The sequence below is a fragment of the Protomyctophum parallelum genome (genome assembly GCF_964188405.1).
Source record: "Protomyctophum parallelum genome assembly, chromosome: 11".
In the NCBI taxonomy this organism is placed as follows: domain Eukaryota; kingdom Metazoa; phylum Chordata; class Actinopteri; order Myctophiformes; family Myctophidae; genus Protomyctophum; species Protomyctophum parallelum.
The window spans coordinates 21,923,843-21,939,381 of record NC_139707.1 but is presented as its reverse complement, the minus strand read 5'-3'; the positions used below and the strand labels follow the sequence as shown (position 1 = coordinate 21,939,381).

General features: G+C 44.1%; 1 protein-coding gene across 11 annotated transcripts in view; it reads left to right on the top strand.

The window, feature by feature from the left end:
- The window catches only part of rbms1b (RNA binding motif, single stranded interacting protein 1b), a 45,306-nt gene that overhangs the window by 24,004 nt on the left and 5,763 nt on the right, over positions 1-15,539 (top strand). For all 11 annotated transcript variants that reach the window (XM_083777232.1, XM_083777240.1, XM_083777235.1 and 8 more), the window contains exons 4-7: positions 4,319-4,410; positions 10,366-10,523; positions 13,111-13,190; positions 13,891-14,006. In XM_083777232.1, coding sequence (XP_083633358.1) covers positions 4,319-4,410; positions 10,366-10,523; positions 13,111-13,190; positions 13,891-14,006 — 446 coding nt within the window. The remainder of the gene's footprint in view (positions 1-4,318; positions 4,411-10,365; positions 10,524-13,110; positions 13,191-13,890; positions 14,007-15,539) is intronic.

Sequence of the window (15,539 nt, the reverse complement as noted above, 5' to 3'; positions counted from 1 at the left end):
GTTTAAAAATGAAGTTTAATAAGAGCTAAGATTCCATTGTGTGGCCCTTTTCACTGTTGATGTACTGTGTAGGAGTGCTGGTGCATTCACCGTCAATGAGCTCAGGGAGGTTAAATATAGCAGCCATAGTAGAGGCCCTGCATGGGACCTCTGGTCCTCCCTGTTTGGACCCCCCTGAGGACAAAGAGCTGACCTGAGCCCTGAACGTTACTGTTGCTATCTGCAGTCTCAGCACTTTCCTGCCTCTCCACGCACGTAGGCATGTATGCTGCACGCACGCATGCACACACACACGCGCACACGCGCACACACACGCACATGCACAGATACAACATTTATATTATGATTATATCATGGCATGTACATGCACACACCTTAGACTCAGATTTGTGCATATATGCATGACGACGTCCAAACACAGTAATTCACAAATATGCGTGCAGACTATCTTATACTGTACGTGTGTGTGTGTGTGTGTGTACGTGTGTGTGTGTGTGTGTGTGTGTGTGTGTGTGTTAGGGCTATAAGAAACTAGTCGACTATTCAACTAGTCGACTAGTAAATCCACTAGTCGACCTTGTTGGTACTAGTTGACTAGTTGATAAGAATTTTCCTGTTTTTGTAGGCCTCAAGATCAGCTAGATTATAGTCACCAATGTACACAGTTTTTAAATGTACAACTATTTAAAAAAAATAGGTAGGCCTAGTTAAACAACTAGTCGACTAGTCGACTAGTAAAAACACTAGAAGTGAAAGCCCTAGTGTGTGTCTGTCTGTGTGTGTGTGTTGTAAAGATAATAAATAATATTAACCAACCAGCAACCGACCGGATGTGTCCAAGGATTTTGGATCATCTCGTAGCAGCATGAGGGTGAAACCCTGTCTAACCTTCATTTAACCAGGAAGTCACACTGAGGTTAAAACCTTTTTACAAGCGAGACCTGGCTACGCAGTATAAAAAAGTCAACAGGGGAAAAAAACAAAACAACAACAGAAGTGTTCAACAATTATACAAACTAAAGATTAAATACAATAAAACATCTAACAGTACAGTAGAGCATTAGTACTATTGATTGATTGATTGAAATATTTATTAACAGTTTGCAGAATTACAGTACATTTCAAGCACAACTCAATACAAAGACTGTTAACTGTGAGTGGACGACCCAATAAAGCATTACACTTGTTTACAAGAGGGTCCACCTTGTTCAATTCATCAAAACATTTAGTGACGTACAAATTGATACTTCTATATATCCAAAGAACAAAACAGGAATTCATCATAAAGGAGGTAAAAAGGGAAAAGAAACATATACAGTGAGGGGAAAAAGGGATGGGGGGGGGTGATTCCGATTTGACGGGGGCCAGTTTAGAATTGCAGCCGTCCGTAGGTGCCCTTTGAGAGCGGTTATGAAGGAGTATAGGGATTCACATGTCTTAATGACTGTTGGTAGGGCGTTCCACATTTTGGTGGTTATAGGAGCGAAAATAATTGAGTCCCTTGTTTGTGCCGAATCTGGGTTGTACATGGTTTGTTGCACTCCCTCTGGTGTTGTGGGTGTGGACTTCGTTAACATTAAGGAAGTATTTAGACAGGTACATGGGTATCTTGGTGGTGTATCGAATCTTGTGGACCAGACCCATTGCAAGATGCTATACTCTGTCGTCGACCCTAAGCCATTCCAGCCTGTCAAAGTGGGCAGGGGTAAGGTGGGTTCGGGGGGTGAGGCCAAGTAGGAGCCTGACCAGTTTGTTTTGGGAGGTCTGGAGCCTTGTTTTAAGGGCCTTTGAGGTGCTGTGGTACCAAGAGGTGCATGCATAGTCGAAGAAACCTTGTACGAGGGCTCCTGTTAAGGCCTACAGGTACTTGGTAATCTACTCTGGTAATGAAAGCGTTCCAGTTCTATAACCCCTGGACCTTGATAGAACAAGCTCATCTTGCCTGCCTCAGTTCCGACAGCAGGTACTGTTCAATGCAACCACTTTTGAAAGAGCCTAAGCCTTAATAATACTACTGTGCAAAAATAAAAATTATAGCCATTTATCTACACAGGCAGCTTACCAGGGATGGCTTCATAAATACAAATCTACCAATATTGCATCTCTACAAGGGATTGCCAGTCTTAGAAATTGTAATCTATCATAGAGCTGAATGATACAGGGGGTCGAATATAGCTAAGTAGAGGAACATGCAAACCTATTAACAGTATATCACCATAGTCTGAGACATAGCTGAGACAGAAAAAGTCCAGCAGACATGCAAATCAAGACATCAACATTCACTGTACAAAAAACTAAATGTAAACTTTGGCATGACATTTGCAAGACATAAAATTTTGTTTTGTCCAGTTGTGTTTTGCGTATTACTAGATGCTTGCGCGGCCGCGGCGTGCTTACGTCTAATGCCACACATCATCCGGGTTGTTGTTTCTCTGTGAATATCGTATGTCCGAGTGAGACACACACACACAAACCGTACAATTTGAAGGAAGGCATAGACAGCTGTTGTTTCCGTGCTTGGCAGGTTGTGTGTGAGAGAGAGAGGGGTGCGTGAACTTGAAGTGCGTGAATCTTTTCTACGTCCGAGCATAAACATGGTAACGCCCCGCCTGCCTCTGATTGGCCTAACAACACTGCCGGCCGCACCAGACTTTCCGAGGTGGTAGCCTCGGTCCCAGGCTTACTGCCGAGGTGGAGGATACATGGTGGATAGTCTGGTGGTAGCCTCGGTCCCAGGCTTACTGCCGAGGTGGAGGATACATGGTGGATAGTCTGGTGGTAGCCTCGGTCCCAGGCTTACTGCCGAGGTGGAGGATACATGGTGGATAGTCTGGTGGTAGCCTCGGTCCCAGGCTTACTGCCGAGGTGGAGGATACATGGTGGATAGTCTGATGGTAGCCTCGGTCCCAGGCTTACTGCCGAGGTGGAGGATACATGGTGGATAGTCTGGTGGTAGCCTCGGTCCCAGGCTTACTGCCGAGGTGGAGGATACATGGTGGATAGTCTGATGGTAGCCTCGGTCCCAGGCTTACTGCCGAGGTGGAGGATACATGGTGGATAGTCTGGTGGTAACCTCTGTCCCTGCAGGCTTACTGCCGAGGTGGAGGATACATGGTGGTAGCCTCGGTCCCAGGCATACTGCCGAGGTGGACGATACATGGTGGATAGTCTGGTGGTAGCCTCAGTCCCAGGCTTACTGCCGAGGTGGAGGATACATGGTGGTAGCCTCGGTCCCAGGCTTACTGCCGAGGTGGAGGATACATGGTGGTAGCCTCGGTCCCAGGCATACTGCCGAGGTGGAGCATAGTAGGATACATGCTGGATAGTCTGCTGCGAGGTTACTCCGTGCCGTGGTTGGAAATAATACAAGTACGATAAAATACAAGAGAATGACAGCTTGGCACGCGCGACAGTAACTTTTATTTTTGTAGAAGAGGCAAACTAATATAGTTTATGCCGTATTCGCAAACGGCATAAACAATATTAGTGTTACAAAGTTAGTTACAAGGCTGCAGCCTGTCACGCGTGCCAAGTGGTCATTCTCGGTGAGGCCATGGGGGCAAGACGGGCAGTGTCGGTAGGCCAATCGGAGGCAGGCGGGGGGCGTTACCATGTCTATGTTCAGACGTAGAATAGATTCACACGTGTGAAGTAGAGCAAGCATAGAGAGAGGTAGGTAAACTACAGGGAGCGCGAGCGTTCCGTGCACACTGCAGTTCTCGGAAAGCCCTGCTGTGATTGGCCAGTAGTCGAACAGCCACAGAGCTTGGTTGAAAAGGTGAAGTCAGTGACATATCCCGGCCAGAAAGCACAGGTGTGAACAGCACTTCCGCATATACTCTGCATACATGACGTATGCAGAGTATGCGGAAGTGCTGTTCATGTGCTGTTCAGTGCTGACTTGGCCACCTGAACCCACGCACAAAGTTGTGCGCTCCATGGGCATAAATACATTTGCATTGTGGGTGTGGAATTCTCTCAAATATAATAATAGATGTTGTGTATACATTGATTATATTTGGTCTTATTAATATTCATAATATATGGGATTTATTTAGTGCTTTTGAATTAGTCAAAGACAAAATAGAAAACAACTTTATTAAAACAAAATAACTAGTTTGAGAATGTGTTATTATTGACGTCTTTTATTGAATTATTATTAGGTATGTTGCTACAGTGTCTGCGGTGCAGAACAAAAATAAGTTTTACCACAATATAGACCAGACCACCATGAACCTTGACCCTGGAAGTATTTTTAGCCGTTCAACACATTCAATAGCATTGCCTGGCAGTGTGCTGTAACATCTGTGCTTCACAGGTTACGGCTTTGTGGACTTCGATAGCCCTGCTGCAGCTCAGAAAGCCGTGGCTGCCCTGAAGACCAGTGGTGTCCAAGCTCAGATGGCAAAGGTGAGGATACGCTTTCAGCCTAATCCTGATATAACACCCACACATACGGCCCCGTTGCGCTGTTTCTTCTTCTAATCTGGTTGGCCGGGCAACTAAAACCTGATCCTCATGGTATTACATAGCAGGACAGGAATCCGCCTGAGTGTGGTGCACATGTGCCACTGACTGCACCCCCAGTTACTCTGAGGTCACCGCTTGAAACAAGTCTGAGGCATGTGCTGAAGCAATCTGTGTGTGTGTGTGTGTGTGTGTGTGTGTGTGTGTGTGTGTGTGTGTGTGTGTGTGTGTGTGTGTGTGTGTGTGTGTGTGTGTGTGTGTGTGTGTGTGTGTGTGTGTGTGTGTGTGTGTGTGTGTGTGTGTGTGTGTGTGTGTGTGTGTGTGTGTGTGTTGCCATGGGCGCAGACTAGGGTGGGTTGGAGGCTTGTACTAGTAGCCTATATTCTTATCTTACGTGTGGAGCTACAGTATTTGCAGCTATTTGCTTGTGTTCCTATATGCATAGTGTGCATTGTGTAATGTGTGCGTGTGCAATGCATATGCATATGTCATGGTCCCTAAACGCACCCTGTCAGCTGAGAGCTCCCAGACAGGCTTTGGACGGGTTCCAGGAGTGAGTGGCGCCGACTAGCAGACTATGGGGTGGAGAGAGGCCGGTGATGCACTGTGCTGACAACAGGGTGATGACGTCCTAGAGAAGGAATCCACCCTGGGGATGTGTCTAAGCCTCCATCTCCAGGAACAGAAACCAGTCTATCCGTCCCATAGCCAAAGCACCTTTAACACATTTATTTAGGACCTCTCATAATATCATTATTATTATTATTATTATTATTATTATTATTATTATTATTATTATTATTATTATTATTATTATTATTATTATTATTATATTATTTATTTTGCTTTTCACTTTGGTATTTGCTATCTGGATTTATGCCATGACATGCAAATCTGTCAAAAACAATAGTGGAGGATTCTGTCTGGTACAATTACAACACAGTAACAAAGTGCAACTACCTTTTGTTGGTTTAGGAGTACAGTGAGTACCTTTTATTGTAAAGATGACGGTAGTTTGTCTTGTGCAACTGTCCAACATAGCTGACAGTTATTATTACTTTTACAATGCACAATACAAATATAACGTAAAGTGAAAGTTTTTAGAATTTCACATTTTATAATACACCAAAAACCAAAGGCTAAAATCTCAAATTAATACAACTTAACTAAGGGTATGGGTAACTGGAATTAATTGTACCAGTAACATTATATTGTTTCCCATACTGCACTAAACAAGAACACTCTGGCTTCAGCTCCCTGTCTGGGAATCTCTGGAACTTCTTAACATGCCTCTGTTCACCTTTTTTAATTAAAATGGAGCTGCTTCTTTGAGGGGTAGGCCTAAGGTTAGGTTAAGCTTTGCATTGTGTGAGGTAAATGCCTTTATGGAGTTGGACTGTTGGAGTCTTGCAGTCCTGCTTTCTTCTCATTAATGCAGTGACTTGTTTGGTCTTGATGGACTCCACTGACAAAGGTCCCTTAAGTTTCCCTTGAAGTGTTTTCTCTGTGCCTTGGCACCATTTAATAGGCATTCACTCGTTATTATTTCAAAGGCAGGTGGGCGGGAAAGAAGCAGATAAGAGTTTCCTGTCTTTTCACCCACTGTTATTTTTGATGGATAAAAAAGCCTCTTGGTAGGGTAGGCTACTTGATGTCTTTTCCTTCCTTGAATATACACCCACATTTATTCACATTTATATTCTGCAGGCAAACTCTTATAAGGATAATTAAATAATAGATGGATTGTTTTATATGGTGAGTTTGTATTTCACAGTTTTTCAATGTGCATTACAACTTTCACATATTCACACACCAACAGTGGAGGAAACCATGCAAGGCACCTACTTATTGCCTATTGGGAGCAATTAGGGTTACATGTCTTGCTCAAGAACACTTTGACGTGCAGCCAGGAGGAGCAGTTGATCCAACCCGGAACCTTCCAATTCTAAGATGGCTTCTCCACGCCTGGATGACTGCCACTTTGGTAGAGGTTTAGGTTGTGTAGTTACCTTGCTGCCATGATGTAACTACAAAAGCGGGCAAGAATTAATCATTTAATATATTCTCCTTGTTGACTTACATTGTACGGCAAGACCACACGCTCGTTTGTGCCTGCAAACGAACCTAAATAAAGCGGATTCTGACAGTATATAGAACATCACCAAACCCAGTACTATTTGTTTCTTAATACAAATGTCCTATTTAAAATAAAATAAAAACAGTAGTGGGTTTGGTGATGTTCTATATACTGTCAGAACCAGCTTTGTTTGAGTTCAGTTACAGGTTAAAAGAGCTCCTCCTGAGCCTCTTCACTGTACAATGTAACGCCGGGGCTCCACCGGGCGCGTCAGCGTTGCGTCTCCATCACCGTCAGGGAATGTTCCCTTTTTAATCAATGAAGGGTGGCTCCACTGCCTGCGTTGCGCTGCGTTCGGTGACTGCTTTAAAATTGCCCCGGTTAGTTTTTTGACCCACGTCACACGCGTCACACGCCTCCAGTCAGTCATTAAGGAGCAGATTTTAAATTATTAATTTCTAGTCAATAGAAAATATTTTTTTGATTTCTTTCCCACCTTAGGAGTACATCAAGTAACTATACACCCACCGACCGTAACCAAAACCTCTGCCAAAGTGGTATTCCCTTTAAACCTCATTCAGTGCCAAGGACGTGTTTGGATGTTTTTTATTGATTACGTTTCATCGCGCTCTTCACCACCATATGAATAGTGAAACCGGAAGTGGAAAAGTCTGCCTCCACCTGCCTCCATATGTATTCAGATTTTTTTTAATGCATTTATCTCAGATTCTTTTCCCAGATTGAGTTTGTGAATATGTAAGTAAGTAACCAATAGCATATAGCATCACCCGTAATCTGTGGAAGGCATCTTTTCACTACAGGCCAGGGTTTTTAGATCATACAAGCCCATCTCATCCACCCCTCTCTGAGGATAGACACGCGTTACCTCCCCCTCCATCTTAGAGCACGCCTTAGTCACATGACAGTTAATGACTGACTGGTTGGCTGGTGACCCCATTCAGCAGCACAAACAGATGTCTTATCTTGCTGCCAAATTTCTGTCCCTATGTTTTTAAGAGCTGCTCCACACACACACACACACACACACACACACACACACACACACACACACACACACACACGCACGCACGCACATGCACTCACACACACACACACACACACACACACACACACACACACACAGCACACACACACACACACACACACACACACACACACACACACACAGGAATGGATTTATTTTCTCTGTCTAATTCCTCTCAGATGAAAAAATCTGTTGTATAGCAGGAGAAAGTCTATTCTGGTTGACTCATCAGTAAAAAGTGGAATAGTGTCCATGTGACAAATAAACTATGTTCATAGTTTTGTATTATTGAATAACAATATTCTAGGAAGGAAAAGCCCCTTGTCATTAACAATTTATCAGTGGCCTCTTTGGGGTGACATTTTAGTGGCAGTTAACAGGATGAATGTGTTACCCTGAGCATCTGAGAGGAAAACTATAAAGGCCAAAGTGGGGAGGCAGCGTTTTTGCCCTTGGAATATAAATTGTGCTTGTGTGTGTGTGTGTGTGTGTGTGCGTGCGTGCGTGCGTGCGTGCGTGCGTGCGTGCGTGCGTGCGTGCGTGTGTGTGAGCCTCTGTGCACGCAAAAGCATGTCTACACATTTGTATAATATAATAGGCGGCAAGCAGTGAGTGATGCTTGTGACGTTCCCCCTCCCTCCTCTCAGAGCTCTTTAGAGTTATTAGAGCAGCACAGGACCACCGAGCAGAGCAGCACATACGCTTCTCCCTCCTTCTCTCCGTACCTTATCCCTCCTTCCGTCTCTGTCACCTCCACACCAATCCCTCTGATTGAACACCTTGTGTTGGTGCCGTGCCGAGGGGCTCGTTCCTTGTCCCCAACCCCCGGCACCCTCCCCGCTCCCCTAATAGTGAGATGTTGATTTTTCTATCAGCGTATTACTTTAGTAATCCAATCCATCCCTGTAGCCGGCACAGAATGCGGCAGGACGCTGATGAATATTAATGGCGAGCGACCGCTCCCTGGGGACCTGTAGCCGTGTCTTGTGTTTCTGCTGATGCTATTGAAATACAGGAAGAAATCAGCTGATGTGGGGCCTCAAGGAGCCGTGGGCTGCATGCAAATCTCCCCTCATCTCTATTCATGATGACCCTGTATTAGTGACCCCCACATAGCAGAGACGGTTGGGAAGAAAAAGGGGAAACAGAGCAATCATATAGAGCTTATTGCATGAAAATCTGTTTTTTTTTGCTGCAAGCAAGTAAAATGTATACTACCTTACAAGGAAGTATACTTTATGCTTTAGGCCCCTTCATCGATGTCCTTAATGAAAGCGTAGCCACTGCTAGGGTGGAATTCTTCTTTTGGTGTTTTAGTTTTTTTGCCACAGACGTTTGCGTGACCTTTTGATCATTGGCCGATTGACAGCACATGACCTTGTCTGCTGGAAACCTCGTCCGCTGGAACATAGATCACCATATTCTGTGCAACACTTGGGTGCCCTACACACCTAAAGTCCTCTAAAGAGCTCCGGTCGGATCAAGTACCTGAACCGCACTCAAAACAAATATAGGAAGTGGGGAGAATGAGGTCTGTGTTCATCTCATTGAAAAGTGGAGATTTGTTTTACTAAATAGTCATTTTCTGCCAATAGTTTCTGTCTCTCCAACAGTTCGTTCAGCCTTCTTTCCCCTTCCTCAGTTGTACAATGGTGTCTTGTAAATACTCTACTCCAGCCTCAGAGCACTCCATGGAGGAACATGGCAGATATTTATTTGAGAATACACTATACTTGGTAAATGAACGTTTACTGGTCTTAGATACATTTTACTCTAGTTTTCTAATCAAGTAATGTGGCATCAACTGGTTGTCTTCAATTCGTACATGCCAAGCCTGGAATCCTAACCCTACAGGCTGATTTGTTCCATTTAGCAGATTTTCCTCTACATGTGGTCACAATTATACTTTATACTAGAAAAGGCAGAGAAGCCTGTGGCATATGATCTATTCAAATAATTTCTCATTCCATATGTAGTGTCAGCTCGCCTCACCTTTACCCGTCTCTACTCTATACTGAACACATTTCTGCCAATAATGTCACTGTGTGTAGCAATAAATCGAACATTTTCCTTTTTTTATTTCTCTTTATATAATGCTAGATGTTGTAAATGAGAAATCAATGTTGAGCAATTTCATGGCCTATTTTGATAAGCTATTCCTATTTGATTCCTATTCCTGATTCCTATTTTGATGGTCTGTAATGGTTAAAATTGTGATTGATCTATAATTTATGATTCTGTCCCTATCGGTACATAACTGGAATGGCGCTGAGTGGTCTCTAGTGGACTTCACAGCACAATGTAAAAAAATGTGTTTTGCAAAAATCTGCCTGATTGTGGCTCATCTGTAACGGACAGGGGGTCTTCCCCATGCCTTTTGGCCTGGCGGAGACAATACATAAGACACCGGGAGTGGGATTTTGCTTAATGTTGCACGGCATGAGGCCATCTGCTATTGCTGGGGTTTTGGGAGATATTTAACACGGTCCGCTCATGTGAGAGAGCCGCGTGCGTCATAGAAGGGGGCGTCACCAAGTTAAAAAGGCAAAAGCCTGTTGGCATTGTAAAAGGGCCCAAACAGTGTTGTTGAAACACCATGTTCCTCCTATAGGTCATTAGGTCCAGACTCTGCGTTATACAGAGAGAGGCTGACGCGAACGTGAAACTGCATTGGAATGTTGGTATGTTTCCGTGTGTGTTCTGAGCAGTGAGCACCTCCTGTTAAAGTGGCATTGCTGTCAACATCTCTGTCTTCCTCTCTGTCACCCCTCCGTAGCAACAAGAGCAGGACCCAACCAACCTGTACATCTCCAACCTGCCCCTGTCCATGGACGAGCAGGAGCTGGAGAACATGCTGAAGCCCTTCGGCCAGGTCATCTCCACGCGCGTCCTGAGGGACTCCAACGGAGCCAGCAGAGGAGTGGGTTTCGCCAGGTCAGCTGTTTTTGGCATTGTTGATTTACCACGATTTATTGTGCGGAAACAATGGACAATTTGAATTTATTACATTTTTTTTAACTTTATTTGTCTTTTTCTTGATATCTTTTTTTCTTTTTTGTTTATTTCTTCTTCTTCTTCTTCTTCTTCCCCCCACAATTTTGTCACTGCCACTTCTCTCCATGTATATTGTACTTATGGGCTTTTTGTCACCTGACAGTGAGGAGTTTCACTTGCAGGGTGTGTAACACATGCATATAAACACGCTATCCCTCACAGTTCTGCTCCCTGCTCAACAGGTGCCCCGACCAAGATGTAGGAGTCATTAGTGCAGTATCAGAGATCACTCTCCCTCTCCTGCCAAGAACCATGAACACAGCTAATTGTGTTTGTCGGAGTGCCCAGCCAAGCTGGAGGCACCGTGGAGGAATAACCCCAGTCTAAACGGTAGTGGGCAGACCCATTCCTATTCACTACTCAAGTAGGCCTACAGGTTGCTAAAAGTGGAAGAAAAACACTATGGTGTCCACTGTCCACTCTAATTAATAAGTCAAAAGGTGGAGAAACGTGGAGAAAGAAGAGCAAACAGCCTGGGTCCAAGGCACCTCTGATTAAGATTAAAGGAATTAACATGTTATAACATGTTTCGGCGTGTTATAACAGGACATGTAGGGCGTTCTAAAAGTAATAAATGGTAAATGTTGCATTTATATAGCGCCTTTATCCAAGGCGCTTTACAGAGATTGTGCATTACATTCACCCATTCACACACACACACACACACACGCGCACACGCGCACACGCACACGCGTGCGCGCGCGCACACGCACACGCACACGCACACACACACACACACACACACACACACACACACACACATACACCGATACCAGAGGAAACCATGCATGGCACCAACCTGCACATCGAAAGCAATTAGGGGTTCAGAGTTTTGCTCAAGGACACTTCGACCATCGGGTCACTCTACCCCTGAGCCACCGCCACCCCACCACATAGCCACTGCAGCCCCGTAATCCATGAGGCCATGAAGATTTTGTCTTGATGATAACAACAAGGATTCATGTGTGCATAATTTGAAACTCTTTTGAGGAAGTTACTGATTGGTATTTTAAAATGATAGTGCTAACATGGGTTCTCTCCAGTCATGACTCATGCTTGCATAACCTGACATTTGACTGAAAAGAAACCACAAGGAAAAAGGCAAGGCCATGCCCTTGATTCATTGACAAGCACTAATACTTCGGCATGAACTTTCATTTTAATTTATTACAACTCGATTAGTATAGCTATAACTTAAAGTGTTTTTGCATTTAATTAATTTCTGTGAATATACATTATTACCTAGCTCTGGTTCATAGCGTTAGAAGGAGTTCTCCTTAATGTTATGTTACTTTCGAGCCATTGCGCACGCCGCACACCTCCCGGTAGAGCAGCCTCTGGTCTGTTCACATCCGTGTGAAGTAAGGGGTGCTCTTATCATCATGCGTCATCATACATCATCTCATTCTGGCCAATAACAATTTGCGTCCTCATCTTCGTCTTCAATGTTTGTGTTAGGACAATGTTTGTGTTTACACAAACCCTCAAAGCTGGACATAGGAGGGGCTAGCGCCTAGCGCCCCTCAAAAATACACTTTCACTACTCACCAAAACAAAGACGGTTTAGAGGAGCCTACTTTCCTTAGTGGAAATACTCGTATAGCCGCCCACCGCATGTCTAAGATGCACTTTTTGGTCAGAAAAGAGGTTGTCTGAACGATTAGCCATTTAAAGGAATCTCTATGTAATTAGACTGTATAGATATGGATATGCTTATGGCCAGTGTTCACCAGATAAGGTACTGATCAGGTTAAGCGTACATGTTTATGTATAGTAACAAATAGTTTCCTCTCATACGAAATGTCAGATATGTGGACATAATATATATATACTTTTGAAAAAATACTGTTGATGATCTATGTAGTTACCCTACTCTAAAGGGTTAAGTAAAAAAAAGATCAGACGTGAAGGGCGCCTGGTAATGTTTGTTTAAAGTGCTCTAAACAAACATTAAAAGTCCATAAACATGGCTGTAACTTATGATGCAATAAAGTACTCATGTATGGTACATGGCTGTACATGTATGATGCAATAAGGTGCTCTAGTCTAAACAAACATTAAAAGTCCATAGACTTGGCGACCATATGATGTCATTTCAAAAGGCAGACATTGGAGGGAATAGCGGTAGCGCCCCTCAAAAAAAAGAGAAAGAATCTTCTTCTGTAAAAAAGAAAATAAATAGAACAATATTCTAACTAGTCGGCTGTTAACTGACTGGATTCTTTTGACCCATCTCCTGTATCCTTATCTGTTTTGGCTGTGTGGTTGAGCTATTGCATGTTGGTTCCACAAGAGTGAAACCATATTGACCTCAGCTGTGCTGTGGGGCCTGCCAGCAAACTCAGATAAAAAGATACTAATCCATCTGAATAGGAAGAAAATTATTTCTTGAATCCTCCGCACAGTACAACTAAACGTCAACAATACATTGATTTAATTACACTGCTTGTGTCTTCTATAATTCCAGGATGGAATCAACAGAGAAATGTGATGCAGTGATCTCTCAGTTCAATGGAAAGTTTATCAAGACTCCTCCAGGCGTTCCAGGTAACATACACCAACATTGATCAATTCCTAACTTACTGTATGCAGCAGTATGAAAGTTTTCATTTTAATACCAGAGCTGAAATCATGTGGTTCAGTCAGTGACATGTCTATGTTTATCAATTTGGTAATCAGGCAGCTGCAAAAGCCATTTAGAATAGGAAATTACATCATTTGGCTTGCAAATGCATCCATTCTATGGTTGGTATTGGTCATTATAGGGCATACATTCATTACATTGTAATTGGGTGCAGTTGTACAGGCTGAATAATGTAGCCAGCCAGCTGATATCCCAGCAGGAGTCTTGCTGGTGAAGGGCTCCTATGCACTCAGCGCTAAAGTGGCAGAGCACAGAGAAAGAGCGAGTTAGTGGGAGGAAGAGAGTGCTAGAGCTGCCTTGTGTGGCCTCCTCTCCCACTCTAAGCTTTTTAATTGGATTATTAGACTGAAATAGTCTCTGCTGCCCTTGCCGCCTTTAGGAAAGGGAGGGGATTACCGCTCCACAGCTGCCAAATTAGATGTCTGTGTTCCAGGGCTGGCTAGTAAAATGTCCACTCCCCACCCTCATTTCAGCTCATGTACAGATTTGCAGCACCGTAACCAAGACAGACATTACATGCATAAGACCTATCAAATTCTTTCTCTTTCTCTCCCTTCCTTCTTTCTCTCCATCTTTTGTTTCATTTCCCTGCTCGGTCATCAGTGCCCCCTGAGCCTTTGCTGTGCAAGTTTGCTGACGGTGGGCAGAAAAAGAGGCAAAGCCAGAGTAAATTTGTGCAGAACGGCCGCGGCTGGCCACGAGAAGGAGATGCTAGACTGGTGAGTGCTGCCTTCTGCTCCACTGTGACTGGGTAAAGAGAGATAATCCATAAGCAATTATGTGCAATAGAGGTCCGCAGTAGAGGACGTTAAAATGCACTCATATGTCTCACAGTCTCATTGGCAATAAGTTACCATGTACAGTATAGATGCATGTAATCAATTAATAGGCCCTGAAAACACATTGAAGGTGTGTAATTCACAGACCTGTAATTGGCACAAGCTAGTGACGCAGAAGGTCTGGGTGTTTTTTTCTGCCCGATGTCCCCTTAAAAACTCAAATGGCTCTCCAGGTGAGAGACGGTAATGAGAGACAAACTCGTGTTGATATGTGATGGCTGCGTTCATTCGTGAATGATGCAGCATGTGTTACAAGTTGCCTCATTCTGTTGATTGCTTAAAACACATTGACTCCCACAGGAATCGATAATAAACATCGCTTTCCTGCTGCAGTTTCTCACTAACCTTTGAAGAATCACCCCCTCACAATTGTACCTCCATTTCATGAAAATCCGCCTGAAAATAGTTCCATCGTTTGTGTTTGAGTCGAAATATATTCCACCGCCGTGATCCGAAACAACAGGGGCGCAATAACCGCAGGGACGCAGGGGATGAATCCCCTGCCAGCGTCACATTCCCCCCCCCCAGATGAGTTAGGGGGTCCCCCCTGGCTGGGGGGTCCCCCCCCCTGTATCCCCCCTGGCTCCAAAGTTATCTTAGGAGTAATACTTTTGAAATCCTGCGTTCATAAACGCGATATATTTTGAAGCATATATTTGATCCACCCCTGTTTAAATCCCAAAATGGTGGGTGATTCTAATAATACAGGAACAGGATTCAATAGGTCACCGCTTTTGGTGTCACGCACCACTTTTGATAAGTCGTGTATTGGCTATCAGTAGATGAATGGATTTACTTTATCCTTTTCATGTCAAGGACCCCCAAATGGACAGCTCGGACGGACCCTATTTTAATGCCATTTCTAGCTGTGGGACTGCAATTGATAATAAGTTAATTAAAAAAACTGAGAGCGTCAACATGACGCCACAAACTATCATGTAGTTGTACCCCCTGGAACTCGCTCAATGTCCTCTGGGGGTCCCCGGACCCCGCTTTGGGACTTATATTATTACACCATTTTGGGATTTATGGGGAAGGAGGAGATCGACGCTGCTAAATGCGCTAATGAAAGCACAACTGTCAACACCAGGTAAGGCGCTGCAGGTTTTTCTTTCCTCTCAAGTTGCATGGGTTTAACACTACAGATCAGATGGTCAGTGAGTTTTGACCTGTTCGAGGCGCTGCTGATAATGTGGTTAAACTTTTACGTTTTGAGACAAATGGGGAGGAGGAGGAATCACAGCCAGATAATTCATAATAATAATAATAACTGTGCCAAAACGCAGTTTTGTATGTACATTGTCACTGGAACAACCTCTCTGTAGTCCGACCCCAAACCCTAACCATAACCCCACGTTTTTGTGGTTAGACACCCCCATCCCCCCCTCCCCTAGGGTGGTGGGGGGGACGGAT